The sequence below is a fragment of the Spermophilus citellus genome, assembly GCF_964194105.1.
Source record: "Spermophilus citellus genome assembly, chromosome: 4".
Lineage (NCBI taxonomy): Eukaryota > Metazoa > Chordata > Mammalia > Rodentia > Sciuridae > Spermophilus > Spermophilus citellus.
The window spans coordinates 155,018,462-155,045,655 of NC_138185.1; the positions used below are offsets into that span (position 1 = coordinate 155,018,462).

The following is a 27,194-nucleotide window of genomic DNA, read 5'->3' on the forward strand; positions in this document are numbered from 1 at the left end:
AAGAGAGCACAATTATTTTGAGAATCAAATGAAATAACATATGTAAAAACTCCTCAGCTATGAAGTGCTTATACATTTTATTTTGCATAGAAATGAGCTATAGTTTGTGTAGTTTGCAACCTTCTCAAAGTCTATTTTTTAACCTGATAGCAAACTCAGGGATTTAGTTATCTCACCTGCAATTCGTGGATGCTGTATATAAAGGAAAACGATTGCACATATTTTCCCTATTTCCAATCTTCGGATCCCTTGCTTTAGGAAATTAAAAGATAGAACATAGCAGCTTTGTTCTCTGTGTCAGCAGAGCATTACCAAGTCCCGAAAGAATGTTAAAGCAGTTTCAAAACCCTATTTTTAGTTTCAAAATCCTATATTGTCAGGAAAGAAGCTTTCACCGAGAGACTTTGAGAAAAACCGTGCTCGAAACTCAGCAGCTGGAGTGGCAAAATGAGTTGTATTAAATGTTAGTGCTGCTCATGCCAGCATTGCTAACAACATAAAAATCTTCCATCTCCAGGTTGAAATTATCCAATGATGAAATCAAACGGGCAATTCTAACAATGGATGAACAAGAAGATCTGCCCAAGGACATGTTGGAACAGGTGAGTAGCAGAGGTTTTTTGGAACCTAAGTTATAGCTGACTTTTCCACAGGGAGGGGCATAGTGACACAATTCAGTTGTTGCTAATAGATAATTTCTGCATCTCTGAATTAAGAAGGTTGAACCAAGGTTGCATATGGCTTTTTTATGACTTCATTCTCTCATTTTTCTCGAAATGATGGCTGGGAAGAAAGGTCACAAGTTTGTCAAATGCCTGGTCCCACAATGCCAGATTCTGTCCCTCGTGCTGCAATTAAGTTATTATGTCTTTGCTGAGACATAATTAATTTCATATAAATATACTATCTTGAGTAGAAAATCTGTTTCATGAGACATTGAGAATCTTATTAGCATTATGCACAAATTAGACTACATATACTGATTTCTGTAAAATTCTTAATATAACCTATGTTTTGGTCATGGCTCATCATGCCATCAAGCACAAAACCCCCCAGCACTGTCATTTGTATCTAAATATTCATGTGTCAGTAGGTAAACTATCAATTTATTGGGGAAAAATTTTGTCTCTGTATGGCACCCTCTTCTGTTAAAAAAAAAAAAAAAAAAAAATGGCAGTAAATTCAAATGCCCAGGCTAGCAAGTGGGATTTACCCATAGTGGATACATGTAATTTTTATTATCTGTGGCCAAGCAGTCAGTCTAATGTGAAAAACTGGTCTCTCTTTGTGGAGTATTTCTATAGCATTTCCACTTAGCTACTCCAACTACGGCATGTGTAATTCAGCAACTCTGTTTTGTTGTCTGCAAACACCCAGATTGTTGAACCAACACATATCCCAGCTCTTTCACCTGTCTCTTAGGCCTGCCCCTTGGTCTGAGCCTCAGTTTTTCTGAGTCTTGTAGTGACAGTCTGAGGATACTCCCAAATTATTTGAGCTTTCTGTCTCATTCCTTGGTGAGATGTTGGGGGGTGGGGGATCATATTTTGACTGATTCAGGCCAGGGTGGGGGTCCATGTTTGTTAGAGCCAGAACCATGTAAGGTCAACTGTGGGTCCAAGAGACCACGATTCCAGACTGTGCGAAGGGTCTTGTCTGTAGGCATGCTCAGCTCTGAGGGCAGAAGAAAAGGGTCTTTTGCATTACTGAAGTGATCCTAGGTGACAAGGCCACTCTGGCTAGAGCGTCCTTCTGTCTGTGTGTGCATTTTCCATGGTCCTCACTGATATCCTCAAAGGCCTCAGACACACAGGAGGCAGGAGTGATATATAGCATCATCCCCCTCTCCCCAAAATGGACCTGCATTCCCTACAACCTCTGCAGCTGGAGTTGTCTTAGGGAAAAACCCTCACAACTTGGCAGAGAAAAACTTTCATGCTGCCCTCAAGAGGTTTGATTTAATTATCAAAATAATTAATGACAATGTCTCAAGTCTCCCAGGAGGCTCTGGGTATGAGTAGTTTTAAAGCTTTCCCCCATTTTTTTTTTTAAAGCATTTTTCACTCCTCCGTGTTCTCTTCCCTCCCTCACCGTACAACCATCAGAACAGTCTCTGCCCCAGAAGAGAGAGCCTGGTGGCCCTCAGCACTCACTCCCCAGCTCCCAGGTCACTCTGCCTTCCAGTCGCTAACCCAGAGCACAGAGCAATGTGTAAAGCTGCTTGAGTCCTTCTGTCTTAAGCCCCTATCGCCAAGGTCATATGTTTAAAATTCCACAAGATCTGTTTACTGTGAAATTGCATCCAGCAAAATTCCTCCTTGAGGGAAAGGATTCCAAAATCTTGCCAAAAGAGCTTGCAGTGCAAATAGAACGTACTTCAAATAAACACAAGTAAGAAAATCTGTCTACTGACGCAGAATCCGGCCAAGGATATTTTTGACCTGGTCTCTCCTGATAATTCTGTGAGCGCCTCACTCTCTGGTCAACTCCCACGCTCTTCCCTTTCCTCCATATTTTACTGTTGTACCTCTGCTCCCTTTCCTTCCATAGACCACTCTTGGCAGAGACAGGTTAATACCAGCATCTCTTTACTCCGGTTTGTGATTTGCATTAGGATGCTCATTCCTTCCTGTCCTGCTGCGCTCAGATGTCAGATGAGCTGTCTTCCTTGGAATGCATATCTTTCTCCTTGTTCCCAGGTGTTTGCCTAACTCTCCATTCCCCTCTTAAAACTATCTACACTCAGTGCATTTCTTGACTCTCCTTTGAAGAGGACCAATTCTTGAGCATGTCTCTTATTGTGCTCCTGTTAAGTAGCAAAAGAGACATCGTGGTTGTGTTATCCTGAGCACTGGCCAGTGGGCTCAACACAATTAGCTGGGGCACTGGGCTGTGCAAATTGGTAAAAGGATCCCAGAGACTAGAACTGAGATTCCTTGCCTGGGAGGTAAAAATCCAAACTAAGCATTAGAAAAACAAATCTCTTCCCCGTTCCTCCTCTTTTCTCCTTGCCCTACTGCCTTCCTTCCCTCTGTTCTCTGAAGAAGAATAAGAGATTGCATGTCCTGTCCAATGTCACCATTTGAACACTGGAATAGCAATGCCTCAGGGCTCCTGGCCACCAGACCTGTGTGAACACCTTGGCACCAGCTTTCCTCTGTCCTCCCCCATTCCATTTCCTTAGGAAAAAGACTCTGGCGAAGTCCCTTCCTTCTAGTCAGGGGTCCAGCTGGATTGACGGCCCCTCCCCTAGATCTTCAACCTCACCCTGTCAACTCTTAGTGTGTCGAATTTCCAGCCTTTAACACACATACACATACACACACATGTGCATGCATTTGCACACACCCATCCAGCTACTGTTCACTCTCTCTGTGACCCAGCCAGAGTTGACAGCTTGTCCACACTCACCTCCTAGTCACTCTTCATCAGCCCACCGCAGTCTGTCTGCCTCACCTCTCTAAAGCTGTTCTCACCAAGGACACTCACAACTTCCCTGTGGCCAAAGCCAGGGGACATTTTGCAGTCCTTATCTTCTTTCATTTCTTGATGGCATGTGACACCGGTGGCCACTTGCTCCACAATGTCACATGGTTCCCTTGGCCCTGTGGTACCGCACAGGCCTCTCCAGCTGTACCTTCTCCGTTGCTTCCTTTGAACGCTCCTCCTCTTGTCCTCATCCCTTGATTGTTGGTTCTCTCCAGCCCTGAATTTTTTCCTCTGGACAGTTCCTCTACTTATGTCACCGCATATCCTGAGCCTAGTAGCCTTTCTGCTACAACCAATGCCACTACTTTGTCTTCCAAATACATCTCTTTAGGGTTTCAGACCCATATGTCCAACGACCTCCTAGAAATCCCTCTTTGGTTCTCCTGCAAGTAATTGAAACCACAAAACCCACCTTCTCATCCCTGGGCCACTTCCCAGCTTTTCTTCTTGTTATACTTTGTATATTTTTCCCTGAGCCAGAAGCCCAGGCTTCATCCTTGACTTTTCCTCCTTATTTTACTACAACTCATCCATTACAAGTCAGGCCAGTGCTATTCAAATTTCCTAAAGAGCCCTAAAATCTATCTTCTATCCCCACCCAATGCAGGCCACCACCATCTCTCACCTGGATGACTACACCAACTATTTGCTCATGACTCCCTAATAATTTCGATCCCTCCTACTTCCGTCTCCATTCCATAAACATGCTGATCTTTTAAAAGTACAAACTCATTCTCCTACATAAGATGTTTAAGGGATATCCTAATGCCCTCAAAAGAAAGCCTGAATCCCATGCCTCCTTCCCTATAGTTCCAGTTCTCTTCCTCTGCTGGTAGCACTCAGGCTCACTGCTTTTTCTGAAGTCTTCCAGCTAAATCCCAACAAACATTTGAAAACCTTACAAAAGGGACCACCCAATGCCAGCACCAAGTTACAGAGAGGATCTCAGAGTTCAGAAGATCAGTGTAATTAAAAAAAAAAAAAATCAAAGGGCATTTGATCTAGAAAATAGTATGCTTCCATACAAACTGAAAGGAAATCAGACACACAGAAGTACTTTTTCAACTTTATTGTTGCTATTTTTCCACATTCCATGATCATTTCTCCCTCCAAAATAAAGCATGGAGTCAAAAACATCAGATCCCACTTTGTTCCTCTCATTAGTTCTACATGGAACAATAAAGGAGGTGTAATTAGATAAGAAGAAAAATAAGCAAATTGAATGGAAAAATGCAAATAGGATCATTCATTCCATCATGATATAATAGAATAAGCATAGAGGTAGGAGTCAAAGAAACCTGGGTTCTGTTTCTGACAGTTACATAAACTTGCTTTGTAATCTGGGTGAGTTGCTTAATCTCTCTGGTCCTCAGTTATATCACTTTCAATGAGAGGGCTGAATCTCTCAGCTCTTTCTAATGGCCGGTGCAAAATGGGTCCTGGTAGAGAACTTCCACAACTCTTACTTAAGAGGTAGTAGAGAATAAGAAAGTGCCAGATGTCAATCTTTTAACTACTTTCAAGTAAAAATGTAAATATTTAATTATTTCTACTGTAACATAGACCTGTGAGCAGAGTTTATATGTTAAACAAAAGTTAAAATTTCATATTGGGACAAATTAGCTAGAATGGTGAAAACTTACTGCAGAGATTTAAGTTATTAACCTTAGATTTAATATTTGCATGTTCTTTTTAGCTTTTGAAATTTGTTCCTGAAAAAAGTGATATTGACCTGTTGGAGGAACATAAGCACGAATTGGATCGGATGGCCAAGGCTGATCGATTTCTGTTTGAGATGAGCCGGTGAGTTTGAAGATGCCGAAAAATGAAAGATGTCTCATATCCTAGTAATGGCAATTCGCATTAAATTGCTTGGGCCAATTAACCTGGCTCAACTGAAAGCTTTTTTTAAATTCTAAAATCTTTTAAGTCTATGTGGAATTTGATTGTTCTGTTTATGTGAGTTCTTGCCCATGGATGAGCCAGGATCAGGGCTGTTTTTTTTTTTTTTTTTTTTCCACAACCATCTCTATTTCTGGGCCCCTTTGGCTTATGTACTTTGGTCTTAGCAAGCCTTAACTTTCCAAGTTCCAGTCAGTACTCACCAATTTGAGTTTAGGGGACAGTACTCATACATCCTAGTACCTTGGCATCTCAAGATTGTTATAAGATAGAAAAAGAAAAATGGTCAGACTCTGTTAATGTCAACCTGGTGCTGCCATAACTGAATGGCCAGGGTCTGAGTGTCAAATCGTGACACATGCAGACATCACTAATCAATCGTGGCACTCTTCCCACAGAGCAGAGCATTGGCAAGCTTTCTGAGCCGTGCTCCAGAAAGCCCTGAGGCAGTCTCTGCCTCATAATTGGGTTTGGCGTGTGAGCTGAGTCTATTTGTCATTCCAGGCCTAGCAAATTGATTCTGCATTAGAGAAGGAGCAATGGTCCTGAGACTCTCAGTGAACCTCAGGGCAGTTCTTCCCCTCAGTGCTAAAGGCCTACAAATGCAGCCAAGGGGAACACATCTCTCACTCTGCATTCCTGCCATGTCCAGACTTATTTTTTGATGTTCTTCTTCTATCACAATTTGCCATTTTGTGTACTAATGTCAGACAAAGAATGACTTTGAAATTTTGACAGGTACACCCAACAATCTTCAGTAGAGACAAGTAAATAGCCACCTGCAATACCTACCACTTATTAAGCATCTAGATCTTTGCATGTATCATCTCATTTAACCTTCTTCTTAGACTTGCCTGGGGGGATCCCAGGGACAGAGGTATTTTATTCCACCTACCATCAAGGGAAACGAGACTCAGAGGAGTTTTGGTACTTGCTCAAGGTCACCTAATACAAGAAGTACCTGGGCTGCCCACTCAAGTCTGTTAAATTATATAGTATAGTTGTGGAGGAGGGGCTGATCCCTGATCTGTTGAACTGAAACTTCTACCATAAGTGGTTTAGGCGCTGACTTCAGAAGGCCTACTCTAACCCACAGCAATAAGACAGCTCAGCTCAGTGGTGATGAGAGGCCAATGTACACCTTTATTCTCTCTAGTTGCTGCCTGAGAAGGCAAAGCTTGCCATCCCTGAGGGGAACAGATAGGAGCTAATTGTGAAGAAAAAAGGAAGGTTTGGGAATGAGAGTGAGGAGAGGATTGATGGAGGGGTAGCATGCTGGAGACAGGTCTTTAGAGTTTGGCCAAAAGCCAAATTTTGTGAAAAGGTCAACTTGGGAAACTGTCTTTTATTTGCAATAGGTGAAGAGCCCTTACACCTTTATTCCTTTCATCTCTTGTACGTTCAAGCTGTTGGCACTCTGAGGAAATGAAGGGGGCTTTAGCAACAGCAGCTGGCTCTCCCTTTCTTCAGCAGTTGCCTTATTTGGTTGGAGCTAAGGGCTCTGGGACAATGGCCCAAATATCCAGTGCAGAAATGGGCTCTTGTATTTAGTGAATGCTGATCAGTGCATGCTTGGTCTTACAGAATCAATCATTACCAGCAAAGACTGCAATCGCTGTACTTCAAAAAGAAGTTTGCAGAGCGCGTGGCAGAAGTGAAACCCAAAGTAGAAGGTAAAGCAGAGCCACCTAGGTTGGGAGCGCAATGTTTGTCTTAAGTGCCCATTTACAAGTTCCATCCAAATGAGCATAGTAATCAGGGCCCCTGTGGTGATTTTTTTTTTTTTTTTGCTTGAAATCTTTTGAAATTCTGATGGACAGCTGAGCACCATGTTGCATACCTGTAAATCCCAGTGACTGGGCGGGAGGATCACAAATTCCAGGCTAACCACAGAAATTCAGGGAGACCTTATCTCAAAATAAAAAATGAAGAGGACTAGAGATGTAGCTCAGTGATAAAGTGCCCCTGGTTTAAAAAAAAATGTAAACTTGAACTTCCAATGGACAATTATGGACAATTACTTAAGGTCAGCACTTAGCATGCTGGCCTGGCCTGGCATACCTCCTGAGTTCAACTGCATGGCTGGGCTTTTGACCACATGGGTGTAGCTAAGAAATGAATTTGACCATTACTAACATTAAACCTGCAATTAGCTTTCTTGCAACAGGGCCTTAGCACATTTTTCTAAGGGTAGATTTGAGGCTGTTAAGTTTTTAAATATTTTAGATGTGGGCGAGGCCACCAGAAAACACAGTTACAGAATGTGAACTAGAATCAGAGTCTGCTTGAGCTTCAATCCCTGTTTTGACACCTGCAAACTAGAACATGTAACATATTTGATCAGTTCTTTATCAGTGGAATTGATCAGTAATCCTACTGATCTGACTCACGCCAGGCTTGAAAGTGTTTGCAAAGGAATGTTGAAGAGTTGCTATTCCATGTATTCTAAAAGCTCAAGGTTGGTGAGTCAGACCAGAAAAGGACTAAGAAAGGAGACAAATCAATAGCCATCTGTGGAAACTTTAGCTGTTTTAGTTGTCCCCTTATCCTTTGCTTCAGGTTTAGATGTTTTGAAAGTGTTCCTTGGCAGTCTAATGACCCAGTTTTACATCTTCAATATTTGTTACGGTAAGTCAATTTAGGAGAGGTATCACTGAAAGTGCTGGTGATAATAGTTGTGTTTTCGTGTTTTGTTTTGAAGCAATTCGTTCTGGCTCAGAAGAAGTATTCAGGAGTGGCGCCCTCAAGCAGTTGCTGGAGGTGGTTTTGGCATTTGGAAATTACATGAATAAAGGCCAAAGAGGCAATGCCTATGGATTCAAGATTTCCAGCCTCAACAAGATTGCTGACACAAAATCCAGTATTGACAAGTAAGTGTAGAATCTTCCAACACTAACAGCATCTGGGTGCTTAGGTAGGGCTTGAGTTGTTCTTTCTGATCCTCCTTGGCCTCCATGACACTCCAATCTCCAGCTTGAACTTCTGTTTGTCAATACTCTTCTCCCACATGAACTCCCTTCTCTCTCATAACCATGGGCATCCCCCAAGTTCGGGGGGGGGGGTGGGGGCGGGCAGTTATCCTTCATCCATTTTCAATGTATAGGGATACCATCTATTTTAGATTTCTTTTTAATTAGCCCTGTCTTTTTTTTGTAAACTTTTTAATTATAGTATATTACACTAAAGAGAGGTCACTACGCATAAATGTACATCTTGATGAAATTTGAGGAATTGAGTACACTTGTATGACCAAGATAAGAAGCAGAATACCACTAGCTTTCTGGAAGTCTCCCCATGGCCCCCTAGTCACTACTGCTCCATAGAGAGCTATATTCCAGAGAGAAGGAAAACTTGATAGCCGATGCTGGGAAGGTGAAGTTCACTGGGTTTTTAGATTATGTTTTCCTTTCACACATTGGTGCTAATAGCTATCCGAAAAACTTGTGATGCATAAATGCATTTTGGCCATTGGTATTCAGCTGCTCATCCCAAGACTCATTAAAATGCTTCCTAGAAAGTGTCCAGCGATGCAGTTTAGGTGAACAGACTCTGGTTAGAAACACCAAGACATGAAAATGCTCTTGTGTCGATGGCAGGTAGGGTCATTACACATATTAACTCTAGTTTCCCTGAGAGCTTTGTTTCTCCAAGGTTCTCACTGACTTCAAAGTAACTTACACAATTGTTTCTAAGGTAAGCTGCTCTGCACCCAAATCTTTTTAGGGGTATTGGCTGTTCATCCTAATTATTCCCAGCTAATGAGGCTTTTTACCCTATATTTTCAATAGAGTTAGTGAAGCATAGCATATGGCAACTCTCAATCCATCTTAGAAGAAATAGGAAGTGGGCTAAGCTGTCATTTTTGTATCATGGAGAGAAGGAGTGATGAAGAGCAGCTGTTGTATTATAGCTTTGCCACCTTACTTTTAATGTGAGGACTTGATCCTTTTCAGAGCACTTTCACATTTCATGGTCACAACAGCCTGTGAAATTCACAAGCCAAATCTGTTATCAACTGTTTGTCAGATAAAATGCTTGCCTAAGGTCACCCCAAGCAAGGAATTTGGCCTCACAGGTCTTTAACACCTGTTCTGTTGGTTTGTCTATAGTTCTGCCCTTGCCAACAGATGGGTCTTATTTGGAGGTTGGACCAGGGACTGGCAGTCTCTGATTTGCATATTAGGAGCAGTGACCTTTTTAAGAAAGAATGTTCTCTTCGGCTGCATATGCATGCACACACAGAGGCAGATCACACACTCACACACTCACCAATAACCTCGTACTTATGTGATTATTGACTCATTTAGTTTGCTATAGAATTTATCTAATGAACAAACCTTTTAAAAGAACAAATCAAAACATTTTCTGATCTTTCTTTTTCCTTTTTCTGCCTGTGAATATTTCGTCCCCAAATGTAGCATCAGTGTGTCTATACCACAGTGCCTAGTGTAGCACCTAGCCATTGAGCAGCCACACATTCAACACTTGTTCAGCTGGATATCACCAAACTGCTTAATGGTGACACAGTCAGCAGGGAAGCCTCAAGCTCCTGGTGACCATCAGGGAGTAGTCAAATGTGTGGCTGTTTAGTTGTTCATTCTTCAAGAATTTGTATTTAGTCAAATGGGGTGTTATTTGGATAGCAAACAAATGCAGAAATGTCTGACCTGATTTCAAGGCTTTCTGCAATAAGAAAGGTCTGTATAGTTAAAGTTATCTCAATTGCTCTAAATAACAAAGTATTTTTCTATGAAAATGGAGAAAATGGTATCTGGCATTTCGTTCCCTCCCGTTACCCCTTAGGTGAGAGGCACCAGGGCAGATAGGTAGGTTTTATGAACAGCAGAATGCAGGTGGAAGACACAGCTGAACACTGGAATCCTAAGTGGGCAGAATTATTGGCCACTATTTTGATTTGCCGGGCAACTGTTTTCTGATTATTGAAGAAAAATAAAGGAATTTTTAAAAATATGAGTTCTTGACTGAGGAATAGGAATGTATCATCTGTATGAAGCTGCAAGCATAATCAGAAATGCTTTTCATGGATATAGGAAAGAAAATGGCAATTCTGATTCACTTTGGCTAGATGTGGGCAGGAATATTATTAGTTAGTGTTGCAAATTAGCAAACTACCCATATTATAGAAATGCTTCTAGAGAAATGCATTTGTATCCTCCTGGTTATGGAAACTTCAGTAGATTAGTTCTTGGTGCTAGCTGCATATTAGAGTCACCAGGGAATTTTAACAAACATCCATGCCTGGCCCACCTTATTCCAATTAAATGAGCCTTTGGGATTGGCCCAGGCATCTGGAGCCCAGGTGATTGTAATGTGCAGCAGAGTTGGTGACAGCAGGACCAGACTAACACAGCTTTGCCTGATAGTGTTATCAGACACTCCCCCCACCCTTTTCAATCTGGGTCAGTCAGGGTTCAGCCCTGTCACCACCCTCACCACTAGAGAGGGAATTGGCACAGCCAACCGTTTTAAGTACTAAGGGTTATGCAGTTAAAGAGCTGAAGTGTTGCTAAAAGTAGAACTGTATTCACAGCTGCAAGGATGTCATATACTTGATGGCACAGTTATGGCCCACTTCCAGGTTCAGCCCTGAAATAGGAGACTTTCTAACTTTCTGTCTGCCCTTTGGATGAAATCTTGAGTAATAATGGTTATCAGTGAGTTGGTTTTTAGACTTGAAAAGTATTTCAAGTACTTCTAGACTTGAAAATAGCTACTCTCTTTGGTGGGTGAAACATCTCTCACTTCTTACCCCAACCCACCTAATTCTGCTTGCTATGAATTTGCAAGGCACCCCCCATTTGGGGATGGATCTTCTATAAAGGTAAACTTGATCTTCTCTCCATTGGCGATGGTTCAGATTCACTTTTGTCACCAAGGACGTTGCCCAGATTTTGAAGGATGCTCATTATAGACCAAAAATATAATTCTTATCCTAACCATTTCTTTTTAGGCTCTCATTCTCCTCTGCTTTTGAGAGCCCCTGCCTTACCGGAACCTCCAAATTATAAAGTTAATGCAGGAGTCTAGCATTACTGTGGGTTCTGCCACTTGAGCATATAAATCATACGCAGATTAATTATGTTGAATGCTCTTCCTTTCTTTAATCGTAGGAACATTACCCTTTTGCACTATCTAATAACTATTGTGGAAAATAAATACCCCAAGGTTCTCAATCTAAATGAAGAATTGCAGGATATTCCTCAAGCGGCAAAAGTAAAGTAAGTACTCTTAGTGAATTATTGCAGTTCTGTCAATCACCTGGACTGTAGGTTAGCCATTGAGAAGGTTTCCTAGCATTGCATGAGGTAAACTGCATGACCTGGGTCCTCCTGTTTGTTTTCCTCCAAACGTTACATGACATAAAGTTTGAATTGTATTCAAATCATTCAAATGTCACAAGGTTTTGAAATATAGATTTTTCTAGGTCTATATAGTCTAATATTCTGAGTTATTAAAGAGTATAGGAAAAGAATATGGTTTCAGTGATGCCTTTAAAGTGCAGTTCTATTAAACACAGGAAGGAGCCACCTAAGTTGAAGGAGGATGCGTGGTTAGGCAAATGGAGACTTACAAACATGTAAGGGTGTCGCTAGTAATTTTCACATATGAACACACTCCCTGAAACCAAGGCAACAGTCTAATGGGAAGCAGTCTATATGCAGATCAGAAACTAAAAATACAATGGGAAGTTGCCAAACTTTCACCAGAAACTTTACACCATGTTTCAGAGACTGAAGAGCAGGCAATTTTCCTTACAGTTCTTCCCTCCCACTTTTGACTCTTTAAAAAAAAAAAAAAATACGTATATCTAAACTGCATCTCTCTTTTATTTTTAACTCTGACTTTGAAAAGTCTGATAATCGGGCTAGTTTATTCCCTCTGTAGAACTGGGTAGAAATATACCATGTAAATACACCATGAAATTAAAATATTAAAGTAAATGAAGTATTGGTGAGTTTCTTTGTTATGAAATATCTGTGAGAATGAAGTTTTAATCTCTGTTGTTTAAAAGCCATGAAATAGAAAGCATTATAGGAGAAGCTCAGGAATCTTTCTCTAATAAAAAGTAAAAGGCAATGAAAATAAGATGAGTTAGTACAATCTTGAAAAAAAGTCATTGCTGACTGAAATGCGACATTACTTTGTAATACATTACCAGCGCCTTGGTGAAAAGTCGTATATTGATGGATGTGATTGTGAGTAAGCCAGTTTCTTTTGCTCCCTCAAAGAGAGCCAAGTATGGCAAGAAATGTATTTCTACATATAGTAACTCGCTGGAGAGAGAATTTTTTGAGGCTGAAGCATAAAATATTTCTGTACCCATGGGAGACATTTCTCTTTTGCTATTTTTAACCTGTAAAATATACCTGCTGGCTGTGGAAAACAGAAAACATAATTCTGTACCTAAATTCCATAAATTTAAGATGTGAGATCCAAACAAGGAAGGGAATTTTTTAAAAAAACATTTAAAATAAACTGGTATGAACTTCTAAGTGTGAAATTTTTAAAACCGTTATATATTTAATCCATTTAAATCGCATGCTGATTACTAAAATGTTACCTTTTACAACAGCATGACTGAGCTGGACAAGGAAATAAGTACCTTGAGAAGTGGCTTGAAAGCAGTGGAGACAGTGAGTATTTGTTTCCCTCTCTGAGTCCCAGTCTCTTTGCCATCCATGGTGCTGGTGACTTTCAGCACAGGAGCTGTGGGTTGCCTTGGCTCATGGCCTGCCCAGGATGAACATTTGCTGGTTAAAAAAAAAAAAAAAAAAACAGAGCAATCACCAAGAAGCCAAGATGGGTCTTATATTGTGTCCAGCTTGGTGGCTCAGTTGTAGGTAGTGGGTGAGTCACTATAGCAGTAGCTGGAAGTAGACCTGGAGTACCACCAATTTACCTGGGAGGCAAATGATCGAGCTGGGCTAGACAATCTTCAAGGACCCTTTCAGTCTCCAAGTCCTACTACTATCTGATGTTTACCTTCAGCAGAGCAAAAGAACTTCTCTGCTGTCTTTGAGCCAGTCCTTTGCCGAGTATTTACCAGGCAGATGCTAGGGTGTGCTGGCCATGCTGAAGGGAAGGGGTCACCAGGATTTGGAATCCTCGCCCTCCAGTGTTGCAATCATTAAGAGAAGCCAGTTCCCCACAGAGTGTCCTGTCCAGATAAGCACAATGATTACAAAGGTGCCTAAAGGAAGGGACTGGATTGAGGGTAGTCTGGAGGTTTGTGGACTAGCACAGATCAGAGGGAGAATGGGACAGATAGATGCACAGAGGGAGGCTGTGCCAGTTTACATGAGACAACCTGGACCTGGTCTCACAGGCAGAGAGGATTGGGAGAAATGAAATATGTCATAACGCCAGGCGGTTACTGTGCAAATGTGCTACTACTGAGTGAAAGAAAGGCCAGGGATGGAAATCAGACAGCCAAAGGGAGATCATTGGCAAGCTCTCTTTGGAGAAGATGCCTAGCTCCGGCCTGCACTTGGTGAAGGAGACTGATCCAGGCAACTTGGAAAGGTGCCCCTCTCTTAAATATCTTGCAGATCATTTATCATAATGCTACAGAGACCTTCCCTCCTTTTGTTTTTAATCACAAAATTATGCCATAGAGAGTACTGAATTCATTTAAGGCATGCTACTTATAAAAGGTTAAAATCATAACATCTAATTTTTTGTTTTTATAAATTTAGGAGCATATAAGAGTTGTTTGGGGTTTTACAGGACAAGGGTTGGAGGTGCTAAAAGTAAACTCTTTCTCTTAGCCCCTGTGTCATTGGCCCAAAGTTGTAGAACACATAGACAGTCCTCCCCAGCCTTCAGAGAAAGACCAGGCTGGATCAGGGCACTTTGGGCAAGGCATGTTTAATAACCTTCACTCAGGTGCTTTTTCCTCCCCATGGGAACTTTCTGGAGACTAGGATGGCAGTTGACAGTCCTAAGCCTGATAATGGACTTTCAGACCCTTGCATTTGAGTTAACTCAGACCAAGGCCAGGGAGATGGAGGGGCCATGTTTCAAGGAAGTCCTGGTTTTGAATTTTTTAAGGGAGAGTGTTGCTGTGTCTCTTCATCCTCTGGGTCATAAGTACTACATCACATTCTGCATAGAAAAGGCGCTGAAGGAGCCTTCTGCTCCCCCTGGCAGCTTAAATGTCAAGTTGTAGCCTTGAAAGAAAACACTGTGAGGTAGAGTGTGCCCTGCCCAAATATTCATGTGTCCTAATTTTGCGATTAATTGCCCAACTAATTATATTGTTTAAAGATATCAGAGATGGAATTTTAAAAATAATACATTAATGAAACACACTAAGATGGCTTTCCCATCCCTATATCCAGCATGCACTTACACTTTCCAGCCAGAGTACTAGAATGGTGGCAGTTTCTTCCAGTGAGAGTCAGCTCCAAACTTTTTAAGTTTTCTTTTCTAAAATTTCACTGATCCTCTAGTTGAGATGGATATTCCCCTCCTTTGAAAAATGAAGCCACTGAGGCCCAGAGCATCTTGCCATGGGGAAAGCTGAGTCAGAATTCACAGCCTGTGACTCCTGCTTCGTAATCTCTTTGCTAAACCAGGTGCCAAAAAAATAAATAAATAAAATAAGGGGATCGAGTTAAGTCAGTAGGTGCACTGCATCGCTGTTACTGAGACTCTGGAGGCAGACAGACCGAACTTCAAATTCTGCCTCTATCTCTGGTCAGCCTCTTGACTTTGGGCAAAGAATTAAATCTCTCTAAATCTTGATGGGGATCAAGATGCCTTACTCATGGAGGTGCTGTAGGCATTCAGTAAGAAAGGGTATCTTGCAACGGTAGAAATTAATTATTGAAATTTGGTGTGAATCACCGGTATGTTCATTAACATGTTAATGGAGAATATAGAAAATTAACAAGAAACTAGTTATTCTGTCTGCCTATTCACAAAAACCTGATGGTATGGACAGGAAAACAAATGGTAGGTGATTATGGTGTCTGACTCTACAACTGGAATTCTACTGACCTAGATACCCTGGTTTAAGAAGTAAATAGATTTGGCAGAAAAGGAAAAAAGAAAAAAACAAGCCACTAGAACTCTGAGTACAGAATATCAACCATCAAAGTCTCTTACTTTCACTCACAATCCCTTTGAATCCAATTTACTTATTTGTTATTTGTTTAACTTCTATTAGTTTTTTGCTTACCTTCTAAAGTCAGAATAAGAGATAGCACTGAGAAAATATTCAGATAATTGGTTAAATTGCTGTTTTATAAAATGCACATGTACAGGGCCCTGTCTCTGGCATGGTGTGAGCAAGGATAGGGGAAGCTAGAGTATGACAAGATATTTTAGATGTGTTGTCCATGCTGAGTGATTAAATTTGAGGAATATAGGATAAGAGACAAAGTGTGCCTATATTGGAAGCCTACGTTATCATTCTCCATTTCCTTTGTTTAAGGAACTGGAATATCAGAAGTCTCAGCCCTCGCAGCCTGGAGATAAGTTTGTTTCCGTTGTCAGCCAGTTCATCACCTTAGCCAGCTTCAGCTTCTCCGATGTTGAAGATCTTCTAGCAGAAGCTAAAGACCTGGTAAATTTCCCTCTAGTACACTGTTTGACTGGGCTGGGTTTTCACTTGTTACTTTCAGATATGATGCTTTTTGGGGAACAGCAGGAATGGGATCCAAATATCATGGTTCAGGAAATAAAATAGCAGATAATTGTTTTCCAGATTCCATTGTTGTTCATTGCTTGGGTGGATTTTCATCTCCAGGACTGTAATTCATTGAAACACACCCTTGTTGCCTAAATGGTCTGTGTTACCTTTAGGTTAGCAAGATCTTGAAGGCTTTGATGGTATAAAACCAGTAAATACTGACAGTTTTCTCTTGCTTGCTTTTGGATTCATGTGCTTATCTCTGGAAACTAGAATAGATGAAGAACAGGAGCAGGTATAACTAAGGCCACATGCTTCAGACCTCTTTAGGCATATACTTGTTGGAGAACTTTAAGAAGACAGGACACTACCCGCAAAACTCATTAAATTGGATGCATATTAGTTCACAGTCTCATGACAAGTGGTTGTTTTTGTTGTTGGTTTTTGGTTTTTTAGTTTTAGCAAGACATTTCTTTTTATGATTCTTGCTATTTCAATTTTTATTTTCCTGTGGAGAAAAAGTTTTCATTGCAGCTAACCAAGACTTTTAAATAAGCCTTGTTCTCTCTCCCTCCCCCACCCCAATTATTTCTTCTTTAATATACATACACGGGTACACATTCTGTTTTTCTCTCTGCTTCTCATTTTTTTTAAGTGATATTAAGCCCCTACCATATGCCATGGAGTTCTTCAGCTTGACTCATCTCTCATTTGCCACCACGCTGTTCTTTTACTTCAATCTTTCCTTCCAAACTTGAGTAGTTCCTGTCATTTTTCTGTGGTCCTGTTGAGTTATAGGTGTGGATGATTGGTCACGTAAGGGTATACAGACACTAGTTCAAGTTCAGAAGTGGACTGTGTTCACAAGTGCCAACTAATCTCAACAGTAAACTCACTCTTCAGCCTCATGAAATAAATGAGAAGATTATATATGTTCAAGTGACTGCTCCTTTCTGAGGTCCAACCTCTAATATCCCACACTGGAAATCAGTCAAATGATGCAACAACCTTGGTTTGAACCTTCACTGTGAAAGCCCCCATTCCTACTTTTTGTGGGATCTGCCTCTTTGGAGGGTGCACTCTGAAGGAAGAATCACCTCCTGCCCTGATACCCCAGCAAAGTACCTACCTCCTCAAGGAGTGCAAACATTTTTATAAGAGAAAACTGGATAGTTCGTTTTTATTTAAACACATTTATAGGCGCACACACTTATGAAACCTACTTTGTGTTGGGGATAGGGGACTTTAATCTAGCCCTAGTTTCCTTCAGATTTCTGAGACTAAAATACATATGATTTCATCATCACTAGAATTCCTAAAGATAACAAGATCATTCAGGATGCTTTGAAGTGCATGAACTTAAATGTTTTAGAAACTCAGTTGTCGACTGTTTATTGTAATTTTGTTCATACCAGAACTTTTAGAAATTACCTTATAAAACCACGGAGCAAGCCGGAGCACTATAATGTGGTGTGTGAAGAACGTTATGTTTTCCCCTAAAGGGCCCTTTTTAATAATAGAAAATTTCCAAATAAGTAAAATATTGAAAATAACTCCACAGTAAAAAGAAAAATGGTTTTAAAATACTATAAATTTTAAAATATGAAATATTAATTATGAAATGTCATGTAAATATTTATATCTATATAGATGCATAACTTTAGCTGAAATTGGCTTTTTTAAGAATATTGAAAACGTTCCCATTAAGCTCCATAGTATTATCAAAATATCTGAAAAACAGCAATATAATAAAGGCAAGTAAAATCAATTAGAAACTTTTTTGAGTTTGAGCAAACTTCAAAAATCTGTCATGGTCTAAATAAAGTCTGAAAAAATCTTAAGTGAGTGATTAGGCATAGAGAAAGAAAATTCATTTGTCTTTGAAGCTGGGAGCACTGTCCTTGGTAGTTGAGGTCTAGAAGCCTCAGACCCTTACAGAAGGAACTGCCCAACTGGCCTTGAATGTGGTTACCATAATGCAGACAGTTGAAAGTGGATTGTCCTGAGTTATAAATACTGAAAAGAGAAACGGTTGAAACTTTTAAAAAGAAACTGGATGTTCTTCTTTTGTTACTATATATTTAAATTTAATTTTTTTAAGTTTTCCCTTAATATTTTACATTTTGGCAGTTTTAGAAAGATTTGATACTGAAAGGCTTTCTGGGATAAAGGGTTGAAATAAAATGATTTTTCTCAGTCAAAAGTAAGGGGTTGCAACCAGTGATGTAATGATTCTGCCAAATGAATGTTAAAACCATTCCATTTTGATACTGAGGTTAAAAAAAAAATGGGGGTTGCAGGAGTGACTCCATAATCGGTTATTGTTTTCTGATTAGGACCCTGGAAATATTATAACAATACTAACATTATTTATGATTAGGAAAAGCAGCTAAGAAGTACTGGATCCCATTTGCTTTCGATATTCACCATATGGCACCAATAAATGATATTAAACTACTTCAAAGACAACTTAAAAGTACAAGGTTTCCTACCCCTGCTGAGCTTGCTATTAGTTTTTGTGTCTTGGGTGTTCTGCCCTTCAATATTTTGCTTTCTTGTTTTTACTATTGTTTAGTTAATAAAAAGTCATAGGAGGTAGTCTTAGATGTTAAGCTGAAATGAGGTGGAAAGGAATAAAATGTTTTCCAAATTTGAGGCATGTTAAAATTCTCACTTTAGAAGGGATTAACAGACATGTTCAGCTGCTGAAGGTAAAATGGGCCTGCTAAAATCTGTTAAGTTATGTTTGATTCCATTTGAGCTTTTGTCCTTCTAGGGAAATTTCCATTTGATCGTGGTATTCTCTTAAAACACTGAGCTTCTTAAAAATCTTCTTTTCTCCAGTTCACCAAAGCAGTGAAGCACTTCGGGGAAGAGGCTGGCAAAATACAGCCGGATGAGTTCTTCGGCATTTTTGATCAGTTCCTTCAAGCTGTGTCAGAAGCGAAGCAAGAGAATGAGAACATGAGAAAGAGGAAAGAGGAGGAAGAGCGGCGAGCTCGCATGGAAGCACAGGTGAGGGGCATCCTCGGCCGGGTCCAGCCCTAGAAGTTCTCAGCTGCCTTGCTCTTTAGATGCCCTTGCTGGGCTGGCAAGAAGGTGGGCATGGCTGTGCGCTCTAGAAAGTTCCTTGGACTTTATCAGATTTCTCTTGGGTACATCTCCAAAAACTTAAAAAAAAATACATCTAAGATCCTTTGATCTGGAACTCCACTTCTTAGAAATTACTCTAAGGAAATAATCACAAATTTGGGCCTGGGGTTGTAGCTCAGTGGTGGAGCACTTGCCTAGCATGTGTGAGGCCCTGGGTTCAATCCTCAGCACTACATATAGATACATAAATAAATTGATTAATAAAGGTCCATTGACAACTAAAAAAAAGTAATTAAAAATGAAATAATCACAAATTTGCACAAAGAAAGCAGCATTTTTTTTTTAATACTAGTTCTAAACTGAAAACGATCTAAACATTTACCAATAGAGCATTGGTTCTAATAGCCACATGGTGAAATATTGTAGAATATCATGTAATCATTGATGTAGTAGCTATTTAGTAAAATATTTGTGCAGTCTTTTAAAAGACATGCCTTCAAAGAATATTTAATCATCCAGAAAAGCTTACAAAATGATTTCCACATGAAATCATTTTTGTTGTATTTCGTTTGTAAAATAAATGTTAGCATAGAAAATTACGGTGGTAGTATAAAGCCCCAAAAAGTACTTTTCTAAAAAGCTCAGTAGCAGTGGTTATCTGTTGGTAACCAAATAAAGAATGCTTTTTATCTCAATTATCAAAATTTTCTATATTGTCTGTGTTTTGTTTGACTTTTAATAACAGCAACCTGTTCCAGACATCAGTGCCAGATGCAGACCAGGCCATGGATGGGAGGCGTGGCCTGATGGTCGTTTTGCTTTAGTCTCTATACCGTCAAGAAACCAGGGTTGGGCAGGACCTGGGGTGGGGGGTCCTATTTAATAGTGTAAACTTTGTTTTTCCATTACAGACACACGAATTGCCTAATTATTCTTTTATAAACAAGAATATATAATGAGATTTTCCTAGAATCTAGATGGTGAGGGTAATTTTTTTTTCACCATTCATAATATTTCTGCAGTCAGATCTTATGCATGTCCCAGTTACTCCTTTCTCGTGTCATCCAGAGAGTTTAGCAGCTTAAGTGAACAGAGCTTGGTGTGACTGAATCACTACCACATGTCACAGACTTCATCCCCACCAAAAACAAAATGCAACATCTTGTTATTTTTTTTTAAATACAACATCTTAATCCTTCTCTAAAAGGTATCTTTCTATTTGCAGCTCAAAGAACAAAGGGAAAGGGAGCGGAAAATAAGAAAAGCTAAAGAGAATAGCGAGGAAAGCGGAGAGTTTGATGACCTCGTTTCAGCTTTACGCTCAGGAGAAGTGTTTGACAAAGACCTTTCTAAACTAAAACGGAATCGCAAACGCATTTCCAACCAGGTGACAGACAGCAGCCGAGAGAGACCGGTCACAAAACTTAATTTTTAATTTTCCCCAAGTACTTTTCTAAAAAGCTCAGTAGCAGCCCTTTGAAGTGACTAGACTGTTCCATTACACTGCCTTGCAATCCAAACAGTGGCAATTTCCTCCTTCATCTGTGAGTGTGTGTGAATGTGTGTGTATGTAAATGTATGTGTATATGTATATTAAAAATGTATATAGAAGTCTGAGTGTCGTCTGGAGACCTCTATGTATGGATAAAAATTTTCTGTTAATGTTCGTGCTCAGAAACCCTTTGCATATGCATTCATATTGAGTGTGGCTCATTTTCTTTCCCTGAACACCGTAACTGTTCAGAAGCACAAAACTATCTCCTAAAAGAGATGACAGACATTCCCTAGCATAAAAAAAAGAAAAAAGAAAAAAAAAAAAAAAGCTTGTGAAATATTTTACAGTTTCCAAGCTTGCTATACTTTAAAATTATTTTCATTGGTGAAAATGGAGTTGGAAGAATATAGATTTAAAATGGTTTTTGATAGTTGACAATGTGGTGTTCCAGCATCACATCAGTAATTGATGGGATCAGCTTAAAATTCCTGATGTTGATTTGGGGATACAGTCTGTAAATGTTTATCAAGAACATCTTGCACACAATTTGTATTATGTAGAATGTCAATCAAAATTCTTTTGTATATTTAAAGCTTAAACATCAGTTTCTCCCCCTTCTCCCCCAATTTCATCAAGTTTTCTGCCAAGTGCTCTTGATGATTTCTTTAAATTGCTTTTGGGTAAAAAAAAAAAAAAAAACAAAAACAAAACAAAACAAAAAAAACAAACAGTATCTAAATGCAACCCATGCCCTTGTTAATGAACAAGATTGCCAGAATGTACCTGTTGTTCTAACAATATAGATATATAAATCTTAGAAATTTCCACCCAAGACTTAAAGGAAGAATTCTCTGAAAGGATAAAGATTTTTTTAAAAAAATTTTTAATGGGGTGCCTTTTTTTTTTGTCTTTTCTATTTCTGTTTTGTAGGACAACCTGCATCTTCTGTAAATATAGGTCTGGACTAAAGGACACTTAGAGTGTCACAAAATATCAACATCAGTAGAGATGCCCAGATCTATTTATCTCTGAGTATATTTAAAGTGGTTTGCTGTTATATGTTGTCATTTTAAATTGTGTGTCAGTAAAGCTACCTGTAAAATTTCAGTCCAAAAAAATAAAGCTCTCAGGGAGAAATGAATAAAAACAATGAACATTAGAAAATAAAATATAGATGCTTACCATTAACCTACCAACTTTCAATATCCTTAAATTATATGATATATAAAGAGGACTGTTACTTTTTTTTTTTTTTTTTTTTTTTTTTGCTTTATTTATTTGTAGTGGGGCGGGAGGTGGGGTGGGGCTGACGTTTTCTCTTTTCTTTCTATCTATCCTGTCGTGGTTGGGTTTCCTGTGGAGAGAGTAGTTTTTCCTGTTGCACTAGAACATTATTTACTCACTAAATTGAGTTCTTCAGTCAACTAACAAATATTTATTAAGTATCTACTATGTACCAGGCATAGTAGATCTACAGTGATGAGCAAGACAGAGTCCCTGCCCACAAGGAGCTTACGTTCGAATCAGAATATTCAGGGATGAATAAAAAAAATCAATGTGCGTGCTGTACAGGACTCATACTATTTAAAAATGATTTGTCCAAACTACAATGCTTAGTGCAGATGGCAAAGTATCTGTGCTGTACGAAAGCTGTGAAATAATGCTCTAAGAGTTGTCAAGAGCTGTGGTTTTACATTTTTTCCTCATTGCAAACTTAGCAACTTTCCACCCATTCGATGGAAGCAAATGACTCTTGCAAATGACAGTTATAAATACAAAGCAGAGGTTACACTCCCCCAGCTCCTAGTTAACCAAGGTCTGCAACTACACCATGTTAAAGGTGCAGTTGGAGACTAGGCTCAAACAGGCTTGGAGAGGAGGGGGAGTGGGATAGGATGATGGTTTTCTCTGTTCCTTAACTAAAGTGCCTCTATGTATATTTTTTTTCTATTTATAGTAGGAGAAATTTGGTCTGGCTCAATTTTGGAACTGTACTTTGAAAATGGCTTTGTCTTACAGTTTAAGGAATGAACTAGTGGAAGGAGAGTCACAAAAGGAGCAAGTTTGTATAGCATGTCCCTCTTGCCCTTGGTAATCATCCTCATTTTGTCATGGCCATCCTGGTAGGCCTCCTTTGCCATTTCCATTTTTTGGTTTCTTTCCCTGAAAACTGTGTGCAGGTAATTTCATGTGCCATTGTTGAAAACAAAACAAAAACAAAACAAAAAAAAACTACTTTTTAGATTGGTGCTGGTGTAAAGTAGCCACTTTTCTCTCTTGGGTGTGTATTTTAAAGTTTTTGTTTGTTTTTTTAAATTAATGCCAAAAAGAAAAAGCATTATAATTTGTAAACTTAACTATATGTCTTGTATCTTATTAGCTTAGTAGTTGGAACCACTTAGTCTCTAGGTGCAAGACTGTTGTTACAGTACCAAGAAAAAAAATGTCGTATGTGTTATGAGACTGTACATTTTTTTAAATAGCAATATGCAATAAAGATGACTTCATTGGGTGTACATATATGCTTTCTATGAATTATTAAAATACCATCACCTAACTTCTTTGTGCGTTCCACCATTGAATTTAAATATTGGAAATTTTTCACTAAATCAGAAACACACACATATCTTTAATCTTGTACATACTGGGTCCAGAAGAGTGTCGTTTTTCAACTGGGGCAGCAATCAGTACATCCGGGCTATCATAAACTACCTCTTGTCTTATGTGTGAATTGAATGGTTTTGTGTTGCATATGGTGGGACTACTGGTGGAATTATTCTGCTGGGAGTATAGAAAATAATTTATAGTCACCAGAATGAAAAGCTTTTTTAGATTTTGAAGCATTTCCTTTTTAAAAATTAATTTTTGCTATAAGTTAATTGGGAACTGTCACCTGAACAGATCAAGAAATGTGTTTATAACTATGCTTTGGAAGTTGGGGGTTTTCCATTGGTCCTACATCACTCTGCTGTGTAGCCACTCTCAACCCAGCTTGAAGTCAAGACAAGCTAAAAAGAAACTGTCCAAGTGCTCCATACATTAATCCTTTTGATCTTTGGAATAGACCCACAATGTTCTTAAAAACTGTTGACCATCTTATTTTCCACCAAGTCACTGGATAGCTATATAGTATCCAAAGACCACATTGTTCTCTGAAGCTGACATTCAGATAGGAGAGACTCATCCACATGTCAGATATTTTATTCCATTCCACAATCTGTTCCATTTCCTATTTGTGTATCTTAGTGTGGAGCTATGTACTGAACACCTAGACCCACAGTTACCCTTGGTGTATTGGTAGAAATGAGGGGAATCAGATCATTACCCTTAAGTTGACAGCCATCAATTACCCCAAACTTATCAACAATAGGGAAAATGTGCTTCAGAAGCAGGGCAAAGTTACATCCCCACCCAGAACTTTGCCCCTTTTCTATAACTTAATGGGAATTTATGTGAGGAAAATTGATAACCTTGACTTAACTACTTTGCACAAAATCATTCCAAAAGCTATGTTTTGGAAGAGAAAACATTTGAGACCTTTTTAATATAAACAACATCAGCTATTTCCTTTCAAATGGAAAACATAAATAATTCTCAAAGCTTAACAGCTCCTTGATACCACCTAGTTCCATAAACACCAGTCTTGAGAACCGCTGGACTATGCGTGAATAGATTTAAAGTCAGGGGTCTTGGGGTTCTTGCCTCGGGGTCTTTATAAACCTTCAGTATATTGAGTTATTGCTCATTTTCTCTGTGTGGTCTGTACATTGTTTTCAGTCTGTATATCCCTGTTCCCCCTGATAATATGAACTCCACTCAAAAATAAAAACCTGTGGAATCTATAATTAAAGGATGACTAAAAAATCTATGAATTCTTTTTAGAGAACGTTTAGGGTCCCTGGAGGAAAGTGTTTCTTGTTTTTAAGGAGTTTAGTGTTTTCCGTAGCAAATACCAATCAGGATTATTTTTTGTCTGTCTTGTGAGGAAAACATCAGACCTGCCCTTTGGTCTCTTCCCTCACATGCTTTTATCTGCTGCTGTCCACAGTGTGTTTCCATGGTACCAAACAAACAGCATGAGCCCAGGGCTGCACACCAGGATTTTCAGACAAAGGAGATCTTTATTTTGATCAAACCTTTGTGGGTTTTGACTTTTCAGGGGAAAAAGAGTTTCCTAGGTATAATTTTTTTTCCTATGTCATTTCAATAAAGCATCTCTTTTCTATTTTTCCCTGTCTACAGTTTTCTTTCTCCAGGAGAAGGAAAAATGAAAATGGTTCTGTAATCCTTATTTTCAGTACCATCCTCCCATTTTTTTGTACCACTATGTGGTCATGTAGGAACATTTTTGTGGCAAAAGGATCCACAGTCCCTCATTAGATAATGAGCATTTTTTGTTAATGTCTGCACCTCCACTTCCAGATTAGAGAAAGTTTCCTCTCTGATCAGGTTGGGGGCTGACTTGACTCTTTTAGGATAAGAGTGGGGCTCAGCAAGGAATGCTCCCATTGATGCTAAGCAATGATTTGGGAACAGGAAGGAGGACAAGGTGACTCTGGCCACTGCTTAAAAAAAGGAAAAGTCAGGCTTCAGAATACAAGGTCAAAAATACACAGAAGTCAATCACTTTCCTATGTACCAGCAATGAAGGAATAGAATTTGATATTTAAACACAAGACAATTCACATTAGCAAACACTAAAAGTGAAATACTGTATGTATTTAAAAGTCTAACAAAATATTTACAAGATCTACAGGAGGAAAACTGCAAAACTCTGATGTAAGAAATAAACCAAATAAATGGCAAGCAAGATATTTCATATTCACTAGTAGGAAGACTCGATATTATTAAGATATCCATTCTTCCCAACTTGATGATCTATAGACTCAGTCCCAGCTAGTTGTTTTGTGTTTATCAACAAACTGATTCTAAGTTTTATATTGAGAGCAGAAGGCCCAGAATAGCTGGCACAATATTGAAGAAGAACAAAGTTGGAAGACTGACACCATACAACTTAAGAAATACTATATTGAAAGAATAGATAGATCAATGGACTATAGAGCCACAGTAGCCAATTGCTGTTTGACAAAGAAGAAAAGATATCAAAATACAATGTAGCAAAAATTGTCTTTTGGAGCAACTAGACCTCCACATGCAAAGATAAAATAATAATAGAAATAAGCAGAGGCACAGACCCTAACCAACTCAAAGTGAATCACAGACCTAATTGTAAAATGGAAAACTATAAAACTTCTAGAGCTAAGATAAAAGAAAATCTGGATGACCTTGGGTTTGGCAATAATTTTTTTTTTAGATAGATCCAACACCAAAGACACAATAAAAGAAACAAGTGACTAGCTGGACTTTATGAAAATTTTTATTATTTATTTATTTATTTTGGTACCAGGGATTGAACTTAGGCACACTCGACTACTGAGCCATATCCCCAGCCCTATTTTGTATTTTATTTAGAGACAGGATCTCACTGAGTTGCTTAGCACTGCCTCGCCATTGCTGAGGCTGGCTTTGAACTCCTGATTCTCGTGTCTCAGCCTCCCGAGCTGCTGGGATTACAGGTGTGCGCCGCTGCACCTGGCTACATATGAAAAATTTTAAAATCCTCTGCAAAAGACACTGTCAAGAGATTGAAAAGACAAAATACACAGACTGGGAAAGAGTATTTTTCAAAAGACAGATAAAGGAATATTATCCAAAATACACAAAGAATGCTTAAAATTCAACAGTAAAAACATAAACAACCTTATTTAAAAAAAAAAAAATGAGCCAAAGACTTGAACAGCCATCTCAAGAAAGAATATCCTCAGGTGAAAAATAGTATATGAGAACATGCTCCACACCATATGTCATGAGGGAAATACAAATTAAAACAACAATGAGGTACCACTACACACCTATTAGAGTGGCCCAAATCCAGAACACTGACAGCACTAAATGCTGACGAAGAGGTGGAGCACTAGGAATTATCATTCATTGCTGGTGGGAGTACAAAATGGTACAGCCACATTGGAGAATACTTTGTAAGTTTCTTACAAAACTAAAAACACTCTTACCATGAAACCCAGCAATTTGCCCAAACAAGTTGAAAGACACATCCACACAAAAACCTGCACACAAGCTGGGCACAGTGGCACACTCCTGTAATCCCAGCAGCTTGGGAGGCTCAGTCAGGAGCATCTCAAGTTCAAAGCCAGCCTCAGCAACTTAGGCCCTAAGCAACTTAGTGAGACCCTGTCTCAAAATAATAAAAGGGCCTGGGGGGATATGAATCAGTATCAAAAATAAAATAAACAGACCAACAAATAAAAACCTGCACACAGATTATTATAGCAGCTGTATTCATAATTGCCAAAACTCAGAAGCAATCAAGATGTCCTTCAGTAGTTGAATAAACAAATAAGCCATTATACCTCACAATAATGGAATATTATTCAGTGCCAAAAAGAAATTAGCTATCAAGCTGTGAAAAGACAGAGAGGACACTTAAATGCATGTTATTAAGTGAAGGAAACCAATCTAAAAAGGCTACATGCTGCATGA

The 27,194-nt window shown here is 39.1% G+C and overlaps 1 protein-coding gene across 3 annotated transcripts in view; it reads left to right on the top strand.

The window, feature by feature from the left end:
• DAAM1 (dishevelled associated activator of morphogenesis 1) overlaps window positions 1-23,146 on the top strand; it is a 170,526-nt gene extending 147,380 nt beyond the window's left edge. For all 3 annotated transcript variants that reach the window (XM_081291300.1, XM_081291301.1, XM_081291302.1), the window contains 9 exons: window positions 518-602; window positions 5,186-5,292; window positions 6,976-7,064; window positions 8,093-8,261; window positions 11,523-11,630; window positions 12,986-13,046; window positions 15,851-15,982; window positions 18,893-19,063; window positions 20,367-23,146. In XM_081291300.1, the coding sequence (XP_081147426.1) occupies window positions 518-602; window positions 5,186-5,292; window positions 6,976-7,064; window positions 8,093-8,261; window positions 11,523-11,630; window positions 12,986-13,046; window positions 15,851-15,982; window positions 18,893-19,063; window positions 20,367-20,576 (1,132 nt within the window). In that variant the 3' untranslated portion in view covers window positions 20,577-23,146. The remainder of the gene's footprint in view (window positions 1-517; window positions 603-5,185; window positions 5,293-6,975; window positions 7,065-8,092; window positions 8,262-11,522; window positions 11,631-12,985; window positions 13,047-15,850; window positions 15,983-18,892; window positions 19,064-20,366) is intronic.
• The last annotated feature ends 4,048 nt before the right edge of the window (window positions 23,147-27,194 follow it).